Consider the following 27,598-nt stretch of genomic DNA (forward strand, 5'->3'; position numbering starts at 1 on the left):
CCGGTATAATAACGATCCATTTTTCAATCGGATTGTTACTTGTGATGAGAAATGGATCCTATATGACAATACCAGACAAGAGTTCATCGCAGTGGTTGGATCAAGATGAACCACCAAAACATTGTGCGAAAAAAAATCTTCATCAAAAGAAGCTTATGGTGTCCGTTTGGTGGTCCAACGCAGGTGTCATCCATCACAGCTTCATGAAACCTGGTGAATCGATTACGGCTGATGTCTACTGCCGACAACTGACCGAAATGATGAGGCAGCTGACGGTTAAGCAGCCAAGATTAGTCAATCGAAGCGCACCGCTATTGTTGCACGACAACGCTCGGCCACACACCGCACAAGTCACCTTGGCCAAGCTACAGGAGTTGGAATTGGAAATTCTTCGTCATCCACCGTATTCACCCGACTTAGCACCCACTGATTACCGCTTCTTTCAAAATTTGGATAACTTCTTGGTAGGGAAAACATTCAACACCGACGAGGCTGTCAAAGCTGCCTTCCAAGAGTTTATCGACTCCCGGCCTGCAGGCTTTTACAGCAGGGGAATCAATGAACTTCCCGTTAAATGGCAGAAGTGTATTGATAATGGTGGTGCATATTTCGATTGTCAATAAAAACATTTCATATGAAAAAAAAATGACTAAAGTTTCAATTCAATTCTACTCATTTCATACTACACGACCTAATAGAATACACGTTATAAAGACAATCAATACCAAAAACGTGATTAGAAACATAGAGATCATTATGATGTTCGATCAGCCAATGTTATACATGAACCTATTCTGTCAACAGAAGAAGTTTTGCTGCCACTATTTCATGTAAAATTAGGTCTATTTAAAAATTTTGTAAGAACATTTTCTACAGACGAACCAGCTTTTACAACTTTATGATCTATTTTTCCATGACTTAGTGCTGCCAAAGTAAAAGAAGGTAATAAATAAATACAATGAATGGTTAAAAATAATACAAAATAAATTAAATTCTTAAAATAAATAATTCTTTTATAATTTACAGGTATGTTTGACGGGCCAGATATTAGAAGATTAATGAAAAATGATGAATTTGCTAATTCATTAAATCTAAATTAGTTAGTTGCTTAGAATGCTATTCAAGAAGTTGTCACTGGTTTTCTTGGTAAAAACAGAAAATGAACACAGATAAAGAGTAAAACGTATTTTACAAGCAATTAAGGAACAGAGTATTAATATGAGTATGTCCTAAAAATTCATTTCTTTCATTATCATATAGGTTATTTTGAAAAGCAATTGACAACTGAGTCTGATGAACAAGGTGCACGATTTCATCAAGTAACCTTGATGATGAAAAATAGATACAGAGGAAAAAATCTTGATAGAATGTTAGATGATTTGTGTTGGTGGTTGAAAAGAACTACTGATGAAGGAGAGAGTAATGAGAAAATAGTGTTGGAATCTTAAGGGAAAAACTTCTGACACCAGGTATTCTTTTGTACGTGGGTACCGCCACGACAAATCAGGACGATGATCGAGAAAAGCACTACCGTAACGTCAACAAGCCTATATTTAAAAATCTATGATAGCTTTAGCTGAATTGGGTGCGTTCGAATCTCAAGTATGAATTTGGACGAAGGTTGGATTTTAGCTTATACCTCGAGTTCTACTCTAAATCTCTCCAAAAAAAGGAAATAGGGAAAAATGAGCAGAATTTGGTTTCAGCCCATTTTGTTCTAGTTGACCAATCAGAACACAGATTTAATAGGTTCCCATGAACTTAGGATTTTTAGATTGAATGAAAAAGAACAGACCTTAAAAGGTTTTTGCAATTAACGTCTTAACACATGTGATTCTGCGAAGGGCCAAATTACTGATAAGGACTGGTGAGTGGCGACAGAGTCACGATGTGTTAAGAGTACTCGAGAATATTTTTACTTAATGGTTTTCACGGTCAAACCAGAACATCCCTCAAGTTGAGCGATTTATGTATATTGGTTATCGCTTCGTTTGGGATGAGGCATAGCAGATGATTTGGATGGGTATCCAACAATAGATGTAGTGTAGATTTCGTAAAAAAGCTATTTTTACTTAAAAAAAAATTAAACCGTTTTTCCTATAAAATGGTATCATTTGTCATAACAATACTTCTTTAGTAATAAAAGTAAAAAAATATCCATAATGCCTTTTCTTGAATTTTGGGCATGAAGAAGCGGAAAAGTAAATGTTGGATTTTAAGTGAGCACGCCAGTGATTTGACCCAAAATAGAATTTTTGATGCCCTACAATTAAAAAATATATATATACAGGGTATTTCAAATTCGACCCTCACCATTGGGATCTCGGAAACTAGAGGAGATACAAAAAAGTTTAAATGGGGGCAAAGTTGCGCAATCTAGTGCTTGATCGAATACCGTTTTCAAAATTTTAATTTTCTGAGTACTTCCGAAGATATCCGAGAAAAACTAAAAATTGGAGAATCCATTTTTATTTTTTTTAGCGTTATTTGACAAGAAAGGTTAAATCCGTAAGCACATTTTCGTTGTCACTTTTTCTCAGCTACACAATGACATATTCAAATTTGCGATCCGACGTTTCGTCTTTCGGCTACCATCATCAACTTTATTTTTTCTTATGGGCCTCATATTGGATTTTTCGACAAAAAAATAGTGCGTTTCATTCTGAATTCATTGATATAGAACTTCTTATAATTTACTTTTTTAAAAGCCGAAATATTTAAATAAAAGGAAATATTACATAGTTGGCCTTGACTCCATCGAAAGACTTTCTTTTGTTCGCGTTATATGACAGAACTTCTCAAACGAATTTAGAGCGTGTGCAGATTTCCAATGAAAATGAGTTTCCGAAGTGAAGAAAAACGAGATATGTTAAGACTTTATTACAAATTTGATAGGAACAGTACGAAAACAGCTCAAATGTATTTTGAGTTATATCCGGAAAGACAACAGCCGCATAGAACATTATTTAAAACTTTGGACGAACATTTAGCTGAGTTTGGTGCTTTTGAAAAATCTAGGATGAAGTATGGAAGCAGAATGAAAGAATATACTAGAAATAACCTACTGGCAGAGACAAAACTAAATTATTATTAAATGATACAACAAGTGTTCCAACACTTGTACAACCAAGTACTGATCGTAGTATATTCTGTAATGTGCCGGGTTGGAAAAACTATACGCGAGTCAAAAATATAACACTTTATTAACTTCTCGATGATACAAGAGCAGAAGCGAGGCGTAAAGACCCTTTTATGTAAGTGTCTGTGAAGATGAGTCGTGAAGGTTTCTGCTGGACTTGAGCTTGACTGCTTAACTGCATGAGAATATAATATATATATATAAAAATAAAATATATATATAATAACTTCCATGAGAAAATAATATAAGTGACAATGTAAGAGGTCAATACATATATAATACAATAATACATATGCGTAACCTGGGGTGTTTTACAATTCTTCATCGCCCGAGTCGCAGTCAGCATTGTCGTCATTCGCATTTTTAGGTGGAAATATAATTATTTCCTCAGGAGGAACAGGAATTCCATCAAGATCTTCCAGTAGTTCACATGATTTCAGTGACCTCCTTAAAAATTAAATAAGGTATGAAAGGTTAATACCGTCCTTTTAAAAGGCCAGTTCATATTTTGCCGTATTGTAAAAAAAGTAAGTCAAATTACACTGCACAATCAACGTTAAAGTGGAGTGGGGTAAGTGCACCCCAGTTTTTAGTAAGTTTGACTTTCAACCCATATATCTTTAATTTGTTTTATAATACTTTAACATTTATTGAAATTAACAAATACTTGAGTTAATACGCTTTAATTACTATTGACAAAAACGCCAATTTCACTTGTATACTTAATGTATTTAAGAAAACTGTAAAAATCTAAGAACTGTTCATTTGCCCCGAAAATAGGGCAAGTGCATAACCGACTATTAAAACCGATTTGAAACCTTATATCATACGGTACGAGGCAAGAGCATAACTTTTGAAACGTTTGCTTTAAAATGCTTTTTACCGCATTCAAATATTTTGTTTCGTTTTGGAGCAAAGCAAATAAACAAAATACATAAATAAATACAAAGGAATTAGCGAAATAGTCCTTAGCTAGCGAAAGTCCTTATTTAAAAAGATCTAAAATATATTAATAGAAATGCTACAATGTTAAATATAAAAAAAATATATTTTTGAATAAACAAATGTATTAGGTCGTGTAGTATGAAATGAGTAGATTCTCGAAATGCCACATTCAACTGCGAATAACTTCACTCTAAATCTATATTTGGACTTGACTTTTTTATGTGGAAAAGGCACATTCTCCCTCTTTCGATCAGAGTTTAAAGTGTTAAAAATTATTGAAAACTTTTATTTTTATAAAAATTTTTGTGCAGCCATGCAAAATAGTGAAATTCGTGTGTTAATGAAATATGAGTTCCACCGTGGAACCACAACAGCTCAGACGGCTCGCAATATTAATGATGTGTTTCGTACTGAAGTCACTTCACAGCAAACAGTATCTCGTTGGTTCATGAAATTTCGTTCTGGCAATTTTGACCTAACAAATGAACCACGTGGACGACCTGAAACTCAAGTGGATAACGATTATCTGAAAGCCGTGGTGCAAGCGAATCCACGTCAAAGTGCAAGCGAATTATCGTTAATATTCAGTGTAACCAAAAAAACAATATTGACTCATTTGGCTGAAATTGGTAAGGTGAAAAAGCTGGACAAGTGGGTACCGCATGAGTTGAGCGACATACAGAAAGAACGACGTCTCGAAGCTTGTTCTTTGTTGTGCCGGTATAATAACGATCCATTTTTCAATCGGATTGTTACTTGTGATGAGAAATGGATCCTATATGACAATACCAGACCAGAGTTCATCGCAGTGGTTGGATCAAGATGAACCACCAAAACATTGTGCGAAAAAAAATCTTCATCAAAAGAAGCTTATAGTGTCCGTTTGGTGGTCCAACGCAGGTGTCATCCATCACAGCTTCATGAAACCTGGTGAATCGATTACGGCTGATGTCTACTGCCGACAACTGACCGAAATGATGAGGCAACTGACGGTTAAGCAGCCAAGATTAGTCAATCGAAGCGCATCGCTATTGTTGCACGACAACGCTCGGCCACACACTGCACAAGTCACCTTGGCCAAACTACAGGAGTTGGAATTGGAAACTCTTCGTCATCCACCGTATTCACCCGACTTAGCACCCACTGATTACCACTTCTTTCAAAATTTGGATAACTTCTTGGTAGGGAAAACATTCAACTCCGACGAGGCTGTCAAAGCTGCCTTCCAAGAGTTTATCGACTCTCGGCCTGCAGGCTTTTACAGCAGGGGAATCAATGAACTTCCCGTTAAATGGCAGAAGTGTATTGATAATGGTGGTGCATATTTCGATTGACAATAAAAACATTTCATATGAAAAAAAAATTACTAAAGTTTCAATTCAATTCTACTCATTTCATACTACACGACCTAATATTAATCCGAATCCAGACAACGTTCACATTCATACCGTCGTTTTTTGGAACCTTTGTTGCATGTTCCACATACCCATTGTGTACAAGTTACGCACTGGATCCAGTTTTTCTTCTTAATGTAATGCCGAAAATCGCACTTGCAGATCGAACATAAATTAGAATTATCATCCTTTGAGGAAGTGGCAATTTCTTCTAATACGGTATTATCATTTTCCTTGCACGTTTTTTCGGTAACCATTATGCACTTCACCTCTTCTGATGTGATGACTTCGGCTCCTCTTGCAACTCTCTTGTTTTAAAGCACACGATTGGGCGCATTTGCTTTTATGGTATCCAAAAAAAGTTCTTCAAACGTTTTCATTTTTTGCGGAATCAATGATGAGTCAGGTTCTCTGTTTGTAGAAGACTGAGTTAATTTTTCTGGAAATGTTTCTTCAATTTCTAATTTTTTCTCTGCTGGCTCATCAAAAATATCAAGCGCTACGTCCACTGAATCTTGAGGAGCAATTTCGAATATTATGGATGGGTGCAAAGTAGTTTTTTCAATTACTGCTGTCACTGTATTTGTGGAGAATTATCTTTTTCTGCTGTTTTCGCTTCATTCCACTGTTTAAGGACAATTGCGTTATATGTTGAATCTGAACAACATTCCTCGACAATGGATAGATGCCAGCTTTTTTAAAACCATTCATAATTATGTTTGGGTCCAAATCACTCCAAACCTCTCCAATCATTTTAGAAGATTCTGTTTTTGGAAGCCTTACACCGATATTTTGTCTTTGCCACTTTACTAGTTTTACGTCCCAACACGTTTTCAACGGTTTAAAAACGCTTAAATCCAATAGTTGTAGAACATAACTGGTATGAGGCGGTAATTTCAGAATTGTTACATTTTCTTGAGAAGCTATCTCTATCAATCTGATGGTTAAGTGAGTAGAATGACCATCGAATATTAATAAGACAGGCCGGTCAGTGCCTATTGTTTTTAAGAAACTTTTTTGAAAATAATTTTGAAATACCTCTGCCTCCATCCAACCATTATTAGTTGCAGCATAAGTGGTTCCAGGATATCCACTATTGTTGGAGTCTTAAGGAAAAACTTCTGACACCAGGTATTCTTTTGTACGTGGGTACCGCCACGACAAATCAGGACGATGGTCGAGACAAAAAACTACCGTAACGTCAACAAGTCTATATTTAAAAATCTATGATAACTTTTACTGTATCAGGCGCGTTAGAATCTCAAGTATAAATTTGGAGGAAGGTCGGATTTATGTTTATGCCTAGAGTTCCACTCTAAATCTCTCAAAAAAAGGAAGCAGACCAAATGAGCAGAATTTGGTTTCAGCCCATTTTGTTCTAGTTGATCAATCAGAACACAGATTTAGTAGGTTCCCACGAACTTAGGATTTTTAGATTGAATGAGAAAAAACAGACCTTAAAAGGTTTTTGCAATTAACGTCTTAACACATGTGATTCTGCGAAGGGCCAAATTACTGATAAGGACTGGTGAGTGGCGACAGAGTCACGGTGTGTTAAGAGTACTCGAGAATATTTTTACTTAATGGTTCTCACGGTCAAACCAGAACATCCCTCAAGTTGAGCGATTTATGTATATTGGTTATCGCTTCGTTTGGGATGAGGCATAGCAGATGATTTGGATGGGTATCCAACAATAGTGCCATTTCACATGAAGACATCATTGCTAACACCACCGAAACTGCAAAAAAACTATTCAATTTAGGCGAAAATCAGTTGATACTAATTATTGATGGTACCCTATATTCGGCATCAAAAAAGTAAAAATAATTATTATCAAAGAAAATCGTATTCCGGACAAAAAAAAACCCTTTTATGTAAGCCCTTTACTATATGTACAACAAACGGTTTAGTAGTGGATTTCGCTGGACCATTCTATGACACTGAAAACGATGCTTCAATAATAAAAGTGGTTTTAGAAGATCCAGCAGGCATAAATTCCATTCTGTTACCAGATGATATATTTATTGCTGATCGTGGATTTCGAGATATCATAGAGAATTTAACTCAAAAAGGTTTCAAAGTGTTTATACCAGCAATGAAAGGTAACCAAACTCAACTAACAACGGAGGAAGCTAATATGTCACGTAAAATCACTAAAGTCAGATGGGTAATCGAAGCTGTTCATGGTATTTATTGATGGGTAAAATGGAAAGATTATGCAAAATTGTTGGTTTTCTGCATAATAAATATAATAAAAGATTAGGTTCAGACGGTGAATTGAATGACATTATAGTGCAATATATAGATAATAGATTAAACATGCCTAATACATTGAGTCAAAAAGTGTTGGGTCCGTTACTGTGTGCGAGCCTCGCGCTCTCTCGCTCACTGCACTCGCGCCACTCTAGCGCTCTCTCTCTGCCACCGTCTAGATAGCACGTGGATCTTCCCGCATTGTCCGACGACGTCGAGAAGGGTCAGACCCTTCTAGACGACACGGTCAAGAAATATAAAATGTCGCTGGGAAATAGCACGGATTCATTCAGAGACAGAGTCGGATTAAGAGTTAGATATAGTATCGTGTTTCAAGTGAGAACGTTACAGTGCAGTGAAGTGTTCTTTAGTTGTTAGTCGTTACTTGTATTATATCTTGGATGTAAATAAATTAGCTCCCCAAACCCAACAAAACTGATTTATTTTTATTAGAAGGATCTTAGAATTGTTAAAAAAGGCAAAAAGAAATTAAACTTGTAAATCATGAGAAAACGCCTAAACCCGTTAGAGGTCAAATTACTCGTTCCACTTTAAGGTCCAGATTAGTAATATTCCCTTAACTTCATCTACAAGTAATTCCCTTAGAACCAAATCACGGAGATATGTTAAATTATTGATTTCCATGGGCACTATGGAACCAAATTATGACATTAATTTGATGTATAACCTAACAGCACATTAATAATTTGGCCCTTAAAAGAACTTGTATCGAGTCATTAAGAAATCTCCGAATATCACAAGTAAAGAAAAAACATTCAGGTAAACGGAACTCCACCGATGTGATACCTACCTACTCTGAAAATAATACATTAAAACATAAATATTTTTGAGTAAAACATACGAAGGAATCTGAAATTGAAGTTTTTATAAACAATTAATTTATAGGCCAGGACTGTTGATAAATATTTCCCCATAATTAATAAACACAAGTTTTTTTGTTAAAACCTTTGCAGAATATAATGAGTCAATATACATTCAAGCTTAACAATAACAATTAAGTAGGTATACCGGGTGACAACGTGAACAGGAAATGTCCTTTTGTGAACTTTTATTTAATTTTAAAAACGTTTTTAAAATGTAGATTAACTTTATTCAACAGTTTGCCATCAAGTATGAGATGTAAAAGTGGATAAAACACAAGAATAATTCCAGAAAAAATCCGAAAAGGCAAAATTCAAGGAAGTTATACAGTGGTGCTAAATGCTAAAATCATATGCCTGTGCCAGACATAAAAGATTATTAAATTATAATTAAAAATAGCATAACTAATACTTGGTAAGAGTTTATTTTCAAAAACATTAATATTTCTTAATAACTTGAATAATCATCTTAATCTGAAGAAAACGTTATACGTGACATTTTAAATTTAGTAACTGCTAGAAAATATACAAAATTATGAGTTTGAAATATTTCTCTTAATTTCAATTCCAAACATAAACAATTTATAAAATTTTAAAACGTAGTTTCTAAAAATAAATGCAAGATATGCCTTTAAAACCCACTAGTTACAGTCGCATCAAAAGCGGTCCAAGTAATTAATACTACTTGGTTATTTCGTTTTGTTTCTTCGTATATCACCAGACATATTCGTATATAAAAAATAAGGTATATAACAAAATAAATCGTAATAAAATATATCTATAACACGAAAATTGACTGGAATGGACACATCGACTTATTTTAAATTTAAAAAAAAACTTTAAAATACTTAAGCAAGCAATAAGGATCCTTATACGCAAATAGTTTCTCATGTCTCTGAAGAGCTTACATAAATCTCAAAATCGTTAATGGTTATATAAAAATAAGTGTTTCAACAAAGGCGGAAACTGCTTATAATCAGTTAGATTCTTTGAGAAATATCAGGCAATTCGGATACTTTATAAAAGACTGCATTTTGTGTGGAGATTTGATGTATGTTCTTGCAATTCTCCTTCTCTCGAGAGAGGTTACTGAAGGAATGAATGTGAAAATCTTTTCCTAAATGAGGTATTTAGGTATTTAAATATATTAAAAATATTTACCGGACATTGGTTGGTAAAAGATTGTTGACAGAAACAGTTAAAAAATGATTCGCCTCTATTTTGCAAACACCCTGAATACGTTTAGTACACATCTATATTTTAAATGCAAAGAAACAAAAACTACTTCTTCAATTCTTCATTTCACTTCATCAAATAACCGTAATACTTTTCAAAAATATTATTTAAATTTCATACAATTATCAATAAAACTTACCAACAAAATTTGGACAAGTCACTAATTGATATCGGCGAAAATCGTTTAAAACCGAATGTTTAATCAACTTTAAATGCCACTGACTTCTGAAAATGTCAGTTAGTGGTACCTGGAAACTCAAAATCGAAATATTTGCCTTTATTTTCAGGACAACACAACAATATACAACATGAAATATACATAAACAGAAATTTAATATTTTAATTAAAGCTATAACCGACCACTAATTAACACGAACTTTTAACTAAAGACTGGTAGTATCCGGCCAAAACGTCCCAGGCCTTCGGAGCCATGAAGCCGTCAGGTGGATTTTCGTCAGTCCTGGCCAAAGTGCGCATCTTAGTACCAGATATAAATTCAAAGTCCTCTTTTCTGGTCGGATCGAAGAAGCCCATACTCTTGGCATTACGATCGTAGGCTGCCACTCTAAAGGGGATTATTTCTAATTCTGAAAGGCCTGTAAAAATTAAAAAGAAAAGATGTAAATACTAGGAATAATTCATATAGAGTAAAAAGTAAAAGAGAAACTCACCGGGGGCCATCTTTAAAACCCTTCCACCATTAGCACTATCAAAGAAATTTCCATCAGGAGAGGCTTCTTTTCCAGCTGGGTGTGTAACTCCAGCAGGATCACGGCCCACAATGTAATAATTAGCCCCTGAACAAACGAATTTTATGGGAATAAAAATTACGGAAAATTTCACAAATAAACACGAATGCAATTAGCAAGAAATAAACGCTATACAAACCTGCATTCATTCGAGCTTTAGCATGCCACTGGACTTCAGTAGGGCCCGCATATGACATGGGGCTGGGGAAAATTGCCAATATCGTTGAACTTTTATCTAATAGACCATCTTCCATAACGGCCAATGTTGCTAGATTCGCACTGGGAGAGGTACGTCATCGTCTTTAATCCAACCGCCTTAAAACAGTAAAAAACGACACCTTTTAATGCAATAGAAAAGGAAAACTCGACGTAATTTTGATATACTGTAAGAAATATGATTTTAAGGTGTGAGAAGAGAAAGAATTTGATCAAATTTGGAAAATATGAAGATTCGATGTCTGCCAGAAAATTAAATTTTAAGATATAAGAGAATGCATTTGGTGATATTTGAAAAACAAGATTCAATTTGCATTTTTTCCATATGCCCACCTACCTAATGGATGAAGCAACGAAATGGGTTTCTTGTAGCCTCTGTCTTGCAGTTGTTTTTTCGTATCACTCATGAGTAACCCATGTCCATTATGGATCGGATTTCTCAATTGGAAAGCGAAAACAACATCCGCCTCCATTTGCTTATATTTTTGACGAAGTTCGTTAGGAGTTAATCTGTGTAGACAAAGAACTTTGTAAAAAATAATAATAATTAAGGATTTAGGGTGAAGTTATTGCAAGGAATGTGGTCAATCGTCAAAAAGAAATTCACATGAATATTCTATCAATGTTCTTAACGAAAAAGAGGGACACAAAATGAATGTGTACCCAAACCTTATTTACCTAAATTCATCAAGTCCATCCCCCCACTGCACCCTCTTAAGTACCTTCAGATCTCCCCCCACAAGCCAATCACCTGACTCGATGATTAATCTTACATGAGGTTGATCTTTGTGCGTAGTACCTAATAAATATGACTTTTCATTTATTATTTTATTAAACCAATTAGATCAATAATCACTTAATTATTCAAAAATACGCAGAAGAAAGAAACAAAATAGGTGATTAAGGACAATTTTCAACGATCACTTACCAAATTGCCTGGCAATCCTTTCTTCCTTTCTATGACAGTAAAATTCTGGTCTATGGTAAAATGGCGTAACAAATTTGTTTGTAACACAGGCATATAGCTGAACAATCTTTGAGCCTAAAAAGTAATTAAAATGTGAGATATATGTAAAATGAAATTTTAAATTTTATATATTAGAACTTTCTATAAAACATCAATTACCTTTCTTTATCAAATGCTGACATGGGCAGCGGCAGCACTATTGCAATACTTTGACGCCCATCCCTCACTAAGAATCTAGAAGAAATATTAATAATTTAAGAATTCATAAAAAAAAAAATTACAGCATACAACTAGGCCTTGACTAATGTGTTGCATAAAGAACTCGAGCTTGATCGGGGTAAATTTATTTACCTTTAACCGTGAAAAATTTTAATTATTATTTAGTGTTAGGTTTGGGGAGCTAATTTACTTACACCCAAGATGTAATACAAGTAACGACTAATAACTAAAGAACACTTTACTGCACTCTAACGTTCTCACGATACTATATCTAACTCTAAATCCGACTGTCTCTGAATGAATCCGTGCTATTTCCCAGCGACCTTTTATATTTCTTGACCGTGTCGTCTAGAAGGGTCTGACCCTTCTCGACGTCGCCGGACAATGCGGGAAGATCCACGTGCTATCTAGACGGTGGTAGAGAGAGAGAGTACTAGAGTGGTGCGAGTACAGTGAGCGAGAGAGCGCGAGGCTCGCACACAGTAACGGACCCAACATTTAGTTTTGTTGTATAACTGTTTTATTGAACATAAAAAATTATCTGCATATTTATAAATACCTATTTCGTGACTCAACTCTAAATTATCTAATAGGTATTGAAAAAGCAATTTAAATGTATGCCTACTAACCTTAGATAAGAAATTAGTCCAAATTAATATTAGATCTTACTCACATATCAGGGATTAAATTTCTAAATCTAGATATTAAAAATCTAATACTCCTTAACATTGTTTATAAGTAAATAATATTTATACTGCATAATAATATATTGCAAAAAATACTTCACAAAGAGAAATGAAGCTGCAACACTCACCTGCAACCACTGCAAATCTAGTTCACTCATCTCCAATTTAGGCAAGCAAGCTGCCTCCTTCTCAGTGTTGGCTAACCTATAACTGGGCACAAACAGTTCAGGTACCTAGCCCTCTGTTTCTTGAAACAGTGGAATTATGCCATTGTCCCTTAACATTTCTATTACAAGCTGAGTTGATTCAGCCACAGTATACTGTCTAACACCATCCTGATAATGTTCAATAGTCTTTACAACCAATTCGGGATTATTTGGAGTCTCATAATCCTGATCAACTCCAGTGAAACCTTGTATTATCCCTTGTTTAGCTTTCTTATAGAGACCTTTAGGATCTCGCCTTTCATACTCTTCAAGGGGGGTATCAACAAAAACTTCGAAAAAGGGCAAATCACTGTCATTGTGAATGTGCCGGGCAACCTCCCGGTCCTCAGCAAAAGGAGAAATGAAGCTACAGAGACATATCTGGCCAGCATCTGCAAAGAGTTTGGCCACCTCTGCGACACGTCTAATATTTTCCTCGCGGTCTTTTTTTGAAAAACCCAAGTCTTTGTTTAGGCCATGGTGCATATTGTCTCCATCAAGACTATAAGCTGGGATTCCATGGGAAACTAGATAGGCCTCCAGTTCGAAGGAAATTGCAGTTTTGCCAGCCCCAGATAATCCTTAAAGTATTCATGTAAGGGAAAGGAGCTTTGGTGTATTAGAAAGTGCTTACCTGTGAACCAAACAGTGCATCCTCTAAACCCATGAAGATTCCCTAAGATTTGACCCCGTTTGGCACGAGTCACAATGTGGTCCTATTTCGTCACATTTGTGGCTATTTGAAGCCCAGTTTTTTGCGTTTTGTAGACGTTTTCCATAGTTTTACTGATGTCTGATTGATTACGCTAAAACACAACTTTCACTGCCACCTCACATTTACGTAAATAACATTTAACATTAATTCACAGCTATAATATGAAGAGAAATTTTATGTTTGTTTCAGGAGACGAAGGAAGGAGGACCGTATTCGTCATGTAAATAGCATAAATTAAAAATTCTAAAACCAGATACACCGCTTGACAAGTAAAAGATGCTGACTACCAGTGAAACCAGATTTTGCTGAAACACGTCAAGGTTGTCGGTAATAGTGTAGCGTGCACCTGGAGTGAACGGGTTTGTACTGCCTTACAGTTCCCGGTGTACACACAGGAAGGATCAGTATTCAGCCCGACAGAGAAATTGATCCAGCAAATTAAATAAGCGCTTTTACTACTAAACCACGTTATTTGCACAGGGTTAAAGCTTGTTTTTACTATCATAGCTTGGTATCACTGATACTAAGGGTGATGTGGTACTTTACCTTGAGAGAGTTCAGTACAACAGAGTTGAATCGAAAGAGAGATTTTAAGGGTCGTTTCGAGTTTTTATAGCTAACGAACCCTTTCGCTATTTCCGTCCCTGCTACTCGTCAACTGTCACTCCTGTGAGTGTCACTTGTCGGTGCAGGTTCTCGGAGTGAACTGCTCTTGAGTGTGTGGTGCATTATACACTCGAGAGTAGTTCACACCGAGAACCTGCACCGACAAGTGACACTCACAGGAGTGACAGTTGACGAGTAGCAGGAACGGAAATAGCGAAAGGGTTGGTTAGCTATATAAACCCAAACAGACCCTTAAAATCTCTCTTATATCTCTTATATCTCTTATATCTCTTAAGCTCTTATACTCTTACTCTCAGCTCTCTCGAGGTAACGTACCACGATTATCACCCTCAGTATAGTATATACAGACTGTGATAATAAACGTAGCAATAGTTTTGTGTAAATAAAGATAGTCGAGCAGTATCAGCGCGTATTTTGTATCTACGACTAGTATCTTTGCCGGGTTAGAATACTGGTCCCTTCAGCGTGTCCGACTCGTAACGGGAGAATAGATCACCCCGTTAGCACCCACAACACGCCGCGTTACTCCGAACCCTATCGGTAAACGCAAACACCTATAAACCCGACAAGTGTATAATGCACCACAAGGTCAACCGAAAAAAATAGGAGATGGTCTAATTGTCTATTTCGAGTGTGTGCTCTCCTTTTTCAGCTCAAGAAGTAAAAGAGAAATAACATGACATTTGACCAGGTTATCCTTCCTGTACTGACTATGATATTCGATCGGCATGCGTTTGGTGAAAGTAAGCCTGGATGAGTGGATACGCGCTTTCTTATTATAGGTATAATAAGAAATAATTAAATTTAAAAAAAAAATCTAAAATTCTTTTGCCTTGCTATAGACACGGTATTATTTAAAATATTTAGAGGTTTTTATACAAACTAAGTTACAGTTGAGTAATAATTATTACTAATGTTACAAATCAACGTTACTAATGTTAATGTACTAAGTACAATTAGATAAATTTGATTTTATATCTTTTTTAAGAATAGTGTTCATCACTCAAATGAGTTGTAAGTTATACAAAAACGAATCTACATCATTATAGATTATAACTTATTGTTAGTAAATTTTAAATATTTTTCTTAATGCGATGGCGAATGAACTTTGCTGATTGCATGTTGTGTAATTATTGGTGTATTGTAAATAATACCCGACGTACTGTACAAACTGTACAATTTATTTATAAAAAAATCTATACCGTTTAATTTGAAATCAAATTGCTCTAACAGTGTTCATCTATAAGTGAAATGATTATTATGTAGGATTCGTAAAGCGTCGTACCTTTTTCTTCAATGGTAACTCCTGTATATTTTCTTACTTTCGGATACCTCCTAGAATTCTCGTGATACTTGGCATCATAACATACACGTTCTATTCCTACTTTGAGTCGTTGAGTATTTGAAAATGTACAAAAAATTCATGTGTTCAAGTTGGTTGACAGTAGTAGGTGGGCTGTTATACCCCACACCCAAAAATACCACATTTACCAACTCAAATTTTCTAAATCCCCAGGTACCTACCTAGCCCCCAATCACCGCCAAAAACCCACCGCACTAATCTTTTCGCCTCACCCAAACCATTGGAAAAAGTTTTAAGCAAAGGCATCAAAAATCTTCTCAAATCCCCAGGTACCTACCTGGGGAAAATTACAGAAATTTATTTCGAAATTATTTTTTATTTCCCCAAAAAAGTTACTTTGTACAACATATGACGAGTTGAATGATGACGTTTTAGGCGCATCTTTTGTTAGAATAATTATTACTCTAACGTAGGCAACTGAATGTAACCAAATGTAACGGTGTACGCCAAGCGCGAACCTATGCAGGGCCGAAAATGCATGAGAAAAAACGTTCCGGTTTTATTCTGCGATTCGCAATTGAAATCGAAAACTTATAAACAAATTTCACTTTGTAAACTCGATTCGACCTTGGGTGCTGGGACAGTTTTGCTTCGTGCATCTTCGTTTACATGCTTTTTAAATTGGTGCCACAAAATGCTGTCCACCGACGTGGACTTTGATCAGCTCTCCTACAATGTATTTTAAATGGCAGGGACAGAAAAAGTGTCCCGTTTAGCTGTCTCGGCTTTGTTTGGTTTTTATGTTAATGAGATTATTTCATTACTGTTTTTGCATTCGTAAAGAACACAACGAAATGAGTGAGTTGAGTCGTTTCTCGACTCAACGATTGTGTGCGAGCACACAATCCTAGCAGTGAACGCGTGTCTCTATTTTTAGATTCGTTATCTAATGAAAGTGAAAACACTTCAATTGATTTAAAAATTGCAGTTGCAAATAAAACAACGGAAACTTAAAAATGCAGAGACGAAGGTATTGTAATTAATTAATACAATACTGCGAATCGCATAGTCATAGTGAAGATACAGAAATTTATTGATTGAAAGTAAAATTAAAACATTATTCACTATCACTGCTTGTAGGCGGCGTTGGCATGTGTATGAATCAAAATTAAATAATTAGTACACAATAAACTACAAAATTCTCGCTTATTATCTTTGAAAATTTTCAAACTCAGCCTGTACTGTTTCTCTTACTATTTCGTTCGGAAATTTCACTCTTACAATTCTTTCGTGGGTTAAAGTAAATTGAATTATTGATCTTTCCGGGGTGTATCCTAATATATTATCCAATAATATACTACATGTGGTAAGGGTATTGGAAATTTCTATTCGTTTTTGTCCTACTCTCAATGAAAAATTTCCATTTATTAAATCTGTAGTATGTGAAAAAGTTAAAATGCATGTATAAACGCTCGCCATTTTTAATTTAGAACGTTGGAAGTCTCTCCACGCTTGCAGCACGTTTTTGACTGAAAATTAAATATTTTATACATTACAAAAACAGGATAAAGTTTTTTTACGTACAATCCATTGTTATTGCGATTTAATAAACACAAAAACTATATCAGGTTAGAGGTTAGGAGAGTTCATTGATGCCCATTGTAGCGCGCATGGCAGAATCCACTATGAATTTCCAAAGGAAACTATAACGCCAACAAGTTTATTAGTATGTAGTACATATTTTAGCTGTAAGATTGTGCGATCATGTTAAAAAAGAATTAAAGTTATGAGGGTTATAAGATATTATTTATTTTTAATGAATAATAGTCATTAAAAATATATTTGAATGTCTAATTACTATTATTATTATTTTAGCATTCTTTCTAAAAACACATGCATTTACAATTATAATAAGCAATTGTTTAATGTTATGTGCAATGTACAAAACATTTAAAACTTTTTGATCGCCCTTTTGTTCTGCATATTTGATGCTTAGTTACATGTAAGCACATTTCTGATTTTGCTTTTAAATTTTTAATTACTTTCTTGACTTGTTTTTTGGTTAAATTACCACTTATATATGTCGGAATAACTTGAGAAGTATTCTCCATTTTTTTTGTATTTTGTATATTGCTTTTTTTTATTAACAGAAAAAGAAAGATAGAAGAGACAGACAAACCAGTTCACTATTCCACGACCGCTCTTCTTCCCATCAATCTATTAACTGCCCGTTCTTTGTCCTTCTTGTCTTAACTTTCCCAGTTCTGGTGAGTCCTTCAGAACCATGGGAAAAGTACCTGCTAGTCCCTATTACAAAGGAACCAATAGTTTAGTGTCACCCAAATAATTAGCACACATGGCCACTTAAGCGCGCCGTGGCAATAGTGACCTCGTTCGACAGTGCTTTGTCTTCAGATGGCCCTGTCAGCCTGCTCTTCATCTTATTGTCTATCCTAATGTTACTTTTACACATCTTAAAAACTAATAAATCTTCGACATACATGTATATATACACATTATACAGGATGTTTGAAAAATTCTTGGCGATGGTCGAATATATACTGCGTGACAAAGAAAGGTAAACACCCATTAAAGATAATTTTATTTTGATAATTTTTTTTGTACATGTTCAGTACCACATACTTATTCAATGATTACATTTTCAGCAAGATCAGAGGAAGAACTTCATTTTTTTTTCAATAGTGTGTTGAGCATCCACGGTTCCTTATACACTCATTGATACGCCTGGGCTCGGATCTAATAAGATTGTCAATGTCTTCTTGAGGTATCTCATTCCAGGCAATCTGAACTTCATGAGTACGGGCTGCTAAAGTCTGTGGAGGGTGCTGTAAATTCAACAGTCTGCGGCCAATCATGTCCCAGATATGTTCAATAGGAGACAGATCCGGCGATCGAGGTGGCCAGGGTAAACGGTTGATTTGATGTTGATCCATGAACGTTATTGTTTGCCTAGCAACATGAGGTCTAGCATTGTCTTGATGGAAAATAGCGTTCGGGATAGTTCGAAAATATGGAATCACATATGGCTCCAACACTTCTTGGATATAGCATTGGGCAGTCATGTTGCCTCTAATGAAAACTAGGGGTGACCTTCTACCATACGCGATAGCACCCCATACCATAACGCCTACAGTACGGTGGACATGACGCTCTCTGTCAAATTGTGGATCTCGCCTTTCACCCAGTCGCCTTCTCACCCTTGCCCGACCGTCGTTCATCCCCAGACAGAAGCGGGATTCATCACTAAAGATCACCTGAGTCCATTCTTGATCCCACTGAATCCTTTCTCTACGCCATTGTAAGCGGTTAGATCGATGTTCGCGAGTGAGAGGCAGCACCCAATGCGGACGATAGGACAAAAGGCCAAAACTTCGTATTCGGCGATATACTGTACGCATACCAACCCTATTCCCATGTTCTTCAAACCACTGATTTGCAATAGCTCGACTGCTGCTAAATCGGTCTCTAAGAGCCAAAAGTCGCAATCGACGATCTTTGCGCTCTGTGGTTCCTCTGAGTCGCCCAGTGTCTCTGGCTCTGTGCCCACAGCCTTCCTGAGTCCATGCCTGGTAACACCGCACTATGGTTCCTAAGGATCTGTTAGTTCTTCTAGACACTTCTCTGATCGACAGACCTGCTTCGCGCAACCCAACAATCCGCCCCCTCTCAAAGTCACTAAGCTGACGGATCTGTTCAATTCTACGCACTCTAGGCATAATGAGTAAAAATTATGACCGATTGCAACACACTTCACAAAAGTTGCGATGCAAATGTGAACAAAAATGTTTAAACAAAATTTTATTTTTTTAAGGAACGACCCATGGAAACTAAAAAAAAAATTAACAGATAAACTTGAAGTTTTGATCATTTCTTTCTTTTTTTAAGATAAGTCAACATGCAAAAAATTATCAAAATAAAATGGTTTTTAATGGGTGTTTACTTTTCTTTGTCACGTAGTATAAAAAATCATTTGCATTGAACGTTTGCTTAGTTACCCGTTTCTTAGTTAGCCGAATTTATTCGAATCTCCAGTAAAAGTTTTGTTCGAATTTGGAGGAATATTGAATTTAAGTTTATACCTCGAGTTCCACTCTAAATTTACCCAAAAAAGGAAACAAAGGAACAAGGAAAATGAGCAGAATTTGGTTTCTGCCCATTTTGTTCTAATTGACCAATCAGAACACAGATTAGGTAAGTTCCCACGAATTTGGTATTTTTAGGTTGAACGAAAAAAAACAGACCTTAAAAGGTTTTTGCAATTAACGTCTTAACATATGTAATTCTGCGAAGGGCCAGATTACTGATAAGGACAGATGAGTGGCGACAGAGTCACAGTGTGTTAAGAGTACTCGGGAATATTTTTACCTAACGGTTCTCACGGTCAAACCAGAACATCCCTCAAGTTGAGCGATTTATGTATATTGGTTATCGCTTCGTTTGGGATGAGGCATAGCAGATGATTTGGATGGGTATCCAATAATGGTGTGAATTTGATGGTCGTAATCGTTTATTCAAAAATGGTAAATTTTCGTCATAGGGTATGGAAAAATAATTGAATTTGGCATACAATCCAAAAATACAATAATGTACAGGGTGTTCCATTAAAAAAATATAAGTTGGGCATGCCACGTATTTCTCGAACATCCTGCATAATGTATATATACAGGGTATTTCAAATTCGACCCTCACCATTGGGATCTCGGAAACTAGAGGAGATACGAAGAAGTTTAAATGGGGGCAAAGTTGCGTAATCTAGCGCTTGATCGAATACCATTTTCAAAATTTTAATTTTCCGAGTACTTCCGAAGATATCCGAGAAAAACTAAAAATTGGAGAATCCATTTTTATTTTTTTTAGTGTTATTTGATAAGGAACATTAAATCTATAAGCACATTTTCATTGCAACTTTTTCTCAGCTACACTATGACATATTCAGATTTGCCATCCGACGTTTCGTCTTTCGGCTACCATTATTGTTTAGCTTTAGAGAAACCTTGCCTGTAGGATCGAAGGACTGTAGAAAAAAGACGTTTCTTCTTGCACTTCAGGATGATATAATTGGGTACACAATAAATATTGGTGATTAAGGGATAGTCGCCGTGTGGTCGAATCGTAGAGAGAGAGAGAATAAAAAACTGCCCTTTGGAACCTTAAATACAACATTCAGGGATTGGCACCTATAGGCGTACTCCAGGAGAACTCTTGTAGACAAAGAGGGTGCTCTTAATTGCAGTCGTTAGAAACGTGGTGCTATGGCAAAACAAAGCTACTTGAGAGAAGGTTGTCCCTTTCGAGGAACCATCATTATTAGGACAAAGGATTCCCCAGATCTGGGAATTCTGAAATGGTGCCAATTTCTTAACGTTCATAGGCGTCGCCTCTGGGTGCGTGATAAAATATGATAAACTAAATTAAAGCTACTAGGTTGCGATGCAACCAGCAGTACTAATTCGACTTATGCTAAAGTGCTTATCTAATCACTATGTACAACCTTAAAATTAGTCCTGAATACCTTGGTTAGTAATAGTTTATCAAAACCCATGTTGTTTCTCCCTCAAATAAATTAATTTAACCGCTTAGACACGCTTTTTACTTTATCACAATGGAAAGTGGAGATCGGCTAAGTGTTAAGCAAATTTTTGCCGAAATGCATGAGGGCGAGGATAAGGGCCAGACTGATGTAAGCGAGCGAATAAAAACTACAAATAATTCAGAAATCAATTCGTTGAAATACAAGTCTTAAACCTAAAATGAAATAATCAGACATCAGATTTTAAGAATTGTGTACCAGCTTTCTTAAAAATATGAATTTTGCTAAAGTAAATTTTATTATTCTTAGTTTCAATAATGCATATTTATCTCTTGTTTATTAAAAACATGATAACTTTTTGTCTCTAATTAATGCATAACAATAACTTGTTTTGCTAATAGGAAAAGACAAAGAGTTAATAATTTGTGTACTTACATAGGACTATTTACTTTAGTTTTAAGTTATTCCACTAGTGCCTCCCCTTCAAAATATTTAATTGTTCTTCAGCAGTAATGTTTAACATGTATGAGAATATTTAACCGTTACAACAATATGAGCAAATTTGATCTCAACAAGGCGGTACTCACATACCACAATATGTTAGCTATTAAAGAATATCTTTAAAAAATTTTCAATGGAAAAGTAATTTACAGGCATTCAAATATTTTTTGACCTGATATATCGCCTGACTTAACCCTTATGGATTATTTCTCATGGGGTTACTTAAAACAAAAAGTCTACCGGCACAGGACGTTTCAAAATGTTAATCATTTGGAGCGAATCATTTCGGAAGGATTTCAAGAAATTACTTCAAATGTGATAGTAAATGTATTAAAGGAATTTCGCAAAGATCAATTAAATATTTCGAAAGAGAGTATGGCCATGTCGAAACATTAGTGGAATGACTTAAAATTCAAGTAAATAATCCTACATAACCAACTGTTTGTCTTTTTCTATTAGTAAATAAACTATTGTTATGCATTAGTTATCTATTTGCATCTCGCAATTGTTATGAAAACGTGTTAAGAGACGTAAAGCTATCATGTTTTCAATAAACAAGAAATAAATGTGCATTATTGAAACTAATAATAAACAAATTTTCTTGAGAAAAATTCATATTTTTAAGAAAGCTGGTACACGACTTGAAAAATCGAATTATTTTATTTTAGACTTAAGACCATGCAGAACTTTTTATGAAAAATAACTTTTTTTCGTCATATTAATAATAAAAAAGTTTTCCATATGATATGATGATCGTTCGGGTTATTGTTCGTACACGCATAAAACATCATCATCAAACCTAATTTGTGTTCATCAGTTAACGCAGCTCAATGTCATATACATTTTTTAATGACTTTAAACTTGAGAATGGACCTCGGTAACAAAACCTATAATCAAATCCGTAGTCACTCGTACATATTTCCAATGAAATCGGTGCAAAGTGCTAAAGTCACAGGAGAAATTCCGCCGTGATCATTTATTTATCTTATCAATTAGTCCATTTGTTGTATATAAAACGTGCAATTACACTAAAACATTTTGTTTGAATTTGAATTATTTATCCTCTTGATGCGTCAAGTTTTCAGTTCACGCCAGTGCTACTAGTGAAGTGTTAGATGAACGCGATGAATGAAGACTTAGACTTGCAATGGGAGGAGCTTGGCCTGGAATACAAACTACTGGACGAGGCTCATCAGAACTACCTGAAGTCTCTTAAAGAATTAATTGTGAAGCAAAAAACCTTCATCAGTCAGATCGCTCATCAAAGGTATCGCCTCCAAGCCATAGACACCAGTTTAAAGAAGAGCGTTAGCACAGAGAGGTTGAGGGAGATTAAAGAAGAATGCGTCAAAAGAGAGGCGCAGCTGCAGCTTATCGAAGAAACTTTGCCTCGTCAAGGAGGACTTTACCTTAAAGTGATCTTAGGCAATGTTAACGTAGGTTTCTTAAGCGAAGAAGCCATGTTCAAGTATAAAGATGCTTACGAGAAATTCAAGCTTATCTGCATCGTCATAGCCACAGTGTTGGTGCTCTTGAACATGAGTGTCAACTCCAAATTCCTTCAAAAAATCTACTTGTTCTTTTTAGTATGGTATTATTGTACCTTGACGATCAGAGAGAGCGTTCTAAGGGCTAACGGGTCAAAAATCAAAGCTTGGTGGCGGATCCACCATGGACTCTCAGTGTTTGCTTCTATAGTACTATTAGTGTGGCCAGAAAATAGTGCTTGGGACGACTTCAAGGGACCATTCTTCAAGTACAATTTATACAACTGTTTAGTGCAATACCTACAGTTTAATTATCAAAGTGGGGCCCTTTATCGGCTTAGGGCGTTGGGGAAAAAGGATAACATGGAAATTACCGTTGAAGGATTCCAGCACTGGATGTGGAGAGGTCTGGCCTTCCTCTACCCGTTCCTCTTCGGGGCCTACATTTTTCAATTAGTGAACGCGTACATGTTATACAGGATGTATGTGAGCCATCCCGAGTCTTCTTGGCACGTTTTAGTGACTTTTTTGTTCATGCTGACGTTCTTCATCGGAAATAGTATTACCACTCTGCTGGTAATTCCAAATAAGTTGAAGAACAATATGATGATGCGCTATAAAGTGATGGCCAGGAAACTGTACCGTGCGGTCAGTGCTCCAAAAATGAATCTCAAAAAAAGTAATGGTGAGAAGTGTTTGTAACTAAGATGTTTATAGTTGTACATAAGTAAATACATATGATTGTTTTGTGTCCATCTCCTTTATTTGATCGGTGACGACGCTTCCCCATAAATCAAGAAACATCGATTTCATATATAATAAATATACAAAGTGTGTGTTTAAAAATATCCAAAGGTCAATGTTATTAACCTTTGATTTATACCTGCTGATAAGGAGCTAGATTATATATCTCGCGTAGAAATACTATCTAATAAGGGTATTCTTACCGTGTCCTTTTGTATTATTGCACTTTAGCCTTTGAAGATCACCATAAATCTTGATAATACTGACCACGACACCTGATCATGATAAATATAGTAGGTGTTAGTTAATTTATAGGGACTTATACCACGAGCAATATAAGTTAATTGGATAATATTTATAACTAATGATTTTTTTTTCTAAGAGTTAGGTTTTCCGAAGTAGTACTTTTTTAAATAATTAACAATGCACAGTCTATAGGATGTTCTACTGTTAAGACCTATATAGATAGGTATAAGAGACATGGCAGCAGTGCCATCTACCGTGTAGAGTAAATTTTTTTCTCTATTTTTGTTTAGCTTTAAGAGGTTTAGATATGGGGACAGACACCCTTTTTAAGGGCACTTAGCTAATACTACTCCAAAGTGGCTCTTTACTGACCTTGTCCCATTATTGCTCAATAACACGTAAGTTATTGTTTTTATCAATGTAATTTAGCTATAATTGAAAGGTGTTTGGTTATTTTTACACAAAACGCTGTCTCTGAAACTGTGGACTTAGAATGGCCCGAATGTAATTATCTAATCCACAATTATCTTGGTGAACAGATTGTCAGTATTCCCAGATTCCGTATTATTTTGGTCTTTAAGGCCGGAATCACCTTTTTTTGATTCTACGAAAGGACATACAGGATGTCAATTTGAAAATTTCCCATCTCTATTATATCAAAATGTTACCACACGTTATGGAGAGGAAATAAGATTTATGCAGAATTCGCTGCGCTTCTTTCAACCCTCTACACTACAGGGTCAACCTCTCAAATATCTTAAATGGTAAAAGCGGTTAAGTGATATACCATTTTAAAAAGTTTTTCATTTTGTGCATTTCAGTGCCTTATTTGTTATATTCCCCAATTGTATTATTAAGTTAGACGTCTTTGATTATTTTAAATACATTTTTCCTATTAGCATTTTGATAAGACTTTAAAATATATGAGAGGGCGATTCTGGAGGGTAGAGAGTTGAAAGAGGCGCAGTGAATTCTACATAAAAATTGTTTCCCCTCGATAACAAAATCGACGAGTTCCGGCGTTTTTTTAAAAATCTATCCTGTTTCGAAATAATAGGGGTAGGAAGTTTTCAAATTAACATTTTATATTCATTTCACCCCTACCAGAAGGATCAAACACGCTTCTAGTCACGTTACAACGGAAACACACATCACTCATATTTTGGTTCTTTCAACTAGATCAGTAAACATCATTTTGGTACTTCATTCCGAAACACCAAACATGTACTAAAACTGGCGAGGTATCATATTATGGAGAATATTAGTAACTAAATGGATTAAGTTGATGTGAAAAGCGGTTAAAAATGATATTTTCAAATTAATGCATTTTTCATATTTTTTCTCACCCTATTAATTAAAATCAATTAGGAATGGTACATCCTGTATAAGAAAACGTCCTCAGCATATAGTGTGTCCACGGATGGACTTCCCTATACTTGTAAAAAATTTTAAATTCAGTTTTTCGAAAAAAAGTTATTCTTCATTATTTTTTTTGTTTGTTGTATAAATACGATTCACGTTGAGAAACTTTGATTTTGATGTACAGGGTGCGAAAAAAATATAAAAATGTACATTTGTTAAATAAAAAATTTTTGAATCAAACTTTTTTGAAGCATCAAAATGAAAGAGTTAAGAAGGAGAAATCGAAAAGTCGAATAAAGTTTTTCGATAGGATTTGTGGTTGCTTTGATATTTTCTTTAAACATTTAATCGCTGGAAAATATCAATAATTTATTTAAATTATTATCACAACAACCAGAAATACTATCGAAAAATTTTATTCGGCTTTTCGATTTTTCTTTCTAAGCATTTTGTCGCTTCAAAAAAGTTTAATTCAAAAATTTTTATTTTGGAAAATCTACATTTTTACATTTTTTTGCGCTCTCTGTACATCAAAATAAAAATTTTTCAACATGAATCGTATTTATACAACAAATAAAGAAATTATGAAGAATGATATTTTTCCTAAAAACTGAAATTAAAATCGTTTATAAGTATAGTGAAGTCTATCCGTGGATACACAGTATGTTTATGCATAAGTAGGATTGCTGGTGTATTCCATAAAATATTACTTGGTTGGTTGTTCAACAAACCCTCAGGTAAATTTTCTTAAATAGAGCTAATTAATTGTGAATGAATATTGTCATTAGTTGAAATGGTTTTAATCGAAACTAACTATTAGAGTGTTCACAAAGTAATTATACAGGGTGATCCAATAAGAGCGCCTCGGACAACTACGACTTTATTACTGGTTTTGATGAAAAATTGTTTTTACACTTATATGTGGGACCTTATAGGGTACATTTTAAAAATATTCTCATTTATACAGAGTACGCAAAAAAAAAGATACAATGAAAACTTACGTTTTTTTTAACCTAATACCCTATATCTTTTTACATATTTGAAATTAGAAGAAGAAAATAATATTACTTTGTATAATAATCCATAGGTCTAAAACAAATACTTCTTGAGAAATTGAACAAAATGTAAAAATGCAAGGGTCATGAAATCTTTTTTTTTTCTAAGTTAAATGGATTACTTAATTACCGTTTTTGAGCGGCACGTTTTAACAACAAACTCTTCTTCAAATTAAAAATAATTGTTTTGTATTTTGATATACAGGATGAGCAAAAACATTGATTACATCTTGTCCACTTATGATTTAGTATATCTTGCTTATTTTAAATGGAAAATATACATTTTTATATATTCATTAGAACCACTATTTAATGCCCTTTCAAGTGATACTAAGATGTCCTATACCTATCTTTAACCCTTTCACGTAAAATGAGGTTTTATTTAATTTTAATTAACAACATGACATAAAAAAAAGTTCGGTCAGGGTATGCCTTGGATTGGTTTCCATGGCTACAAAAACATCAGATTAATAATTCTTGTTATAATATTAATTACAACAAATAAAATGTTTTATATTAAAAAAAGTTGAATAAATAAAATATGAAGATATTTTGAAAAATTTCACAATTTTTCAAAATAAAAATTCAAAATGATGACCATTATTTTGAATACAAAGTTCAATACGCATTTGAAAAGACAATTTAACTTTTAATAATATTTCTGGTGTGATTTCTTTGAAGGCATTCCGGATTCGAATTTTCATATTCTCTTGTGTTGTCGGTGGTTCTTGATCAACTATATCTTTAATATATCCCCATAAAAAGAAATCCATGCAGGTAAGATCGGGTGATCTTGCTGGCCACAATTGAGGTCCTCCTCGTCCAATCCATTTTTCGGGAAATAAATTATTAAGAACGGCTCTCACATTTCGATGAAAATATGCAGGAGCCCCGTCTAATTGAAACCACATCTTCCTTCTTATTATTAATGGCACTTCTTCCAATAATTCTGGAAGTTTATTTTGAAGAAATTCTTGAAATATCTGGCCGGTTAAATGACCTTCAAAAAAGTAAGGACCTATGACGTGTTGACCCATAATTCCGCCCCACACATTCAGAGACCATCTATGTTGTCGGTCGACTCGGCGAAAATCTAATGGCCTTTCATCGGCATA

The 27,598-nt window shown here is 34.9% G+C and overlaps 1 protein-coding gene and 1 pseudogene across 1 annotated transcript; one reads left to right on the plus strand and one right to left on the minus strand.

The window, feature by feature from the left end:
- Positions 1-10,127: 10,127 nt before the first annotated feature.
- Positions 10,128-13,816, minus strand: LOC136415174 (bifunctional 3'-phosphoadenosine 5'-phosphosulfate synthase-like; annotated as a pseudogene).
- An 8,680-nt stretch (positions 13,817-22,496) lies between these two features.
- LOC136415206 (transmembrane protein 120 homolog) lies at positions 22,497-23,823 on the plus strand. Its single transcript, XM_066399674.1, has one exon. It carries the CDS (start codon positions 22,705-22,707, stop codon positions 23,776-23,778), a length of 1,074 nt encoding a protein of 357 aa, XP_066255771.1. The 5' UTR covers positions 22,497-22,704; the 3' UTR covers positions 23,779-23,823.
- The last annotated feature ends 3,775 nt before the right edge of the window (positions 23,824-27,598 follow it).

This window comes from Euwallacea similis, chromosome 19, assembly GCF_039881205.1.
Source record: "Euwallacea similis isolate ESF13 chromosome 19, ESF131.1, whole genome shotgun sequence".
Lineage (NCBI taxonomy): Eukaryota > Metazoa > Arthropoda > Insecta > Coleoptera > Curculionidae > Euwallacea > Euwallacea similis.

What these genes read in the sequence shown, in the direction of transcription:
- LOC136415206 (XM_066399674.1), top strand. Translation starts at nt 22,705, where the DNA reads ATGAACGCGATGAATGAAGACTTAGACTTGCAATGGGAGGAGCTTGGC.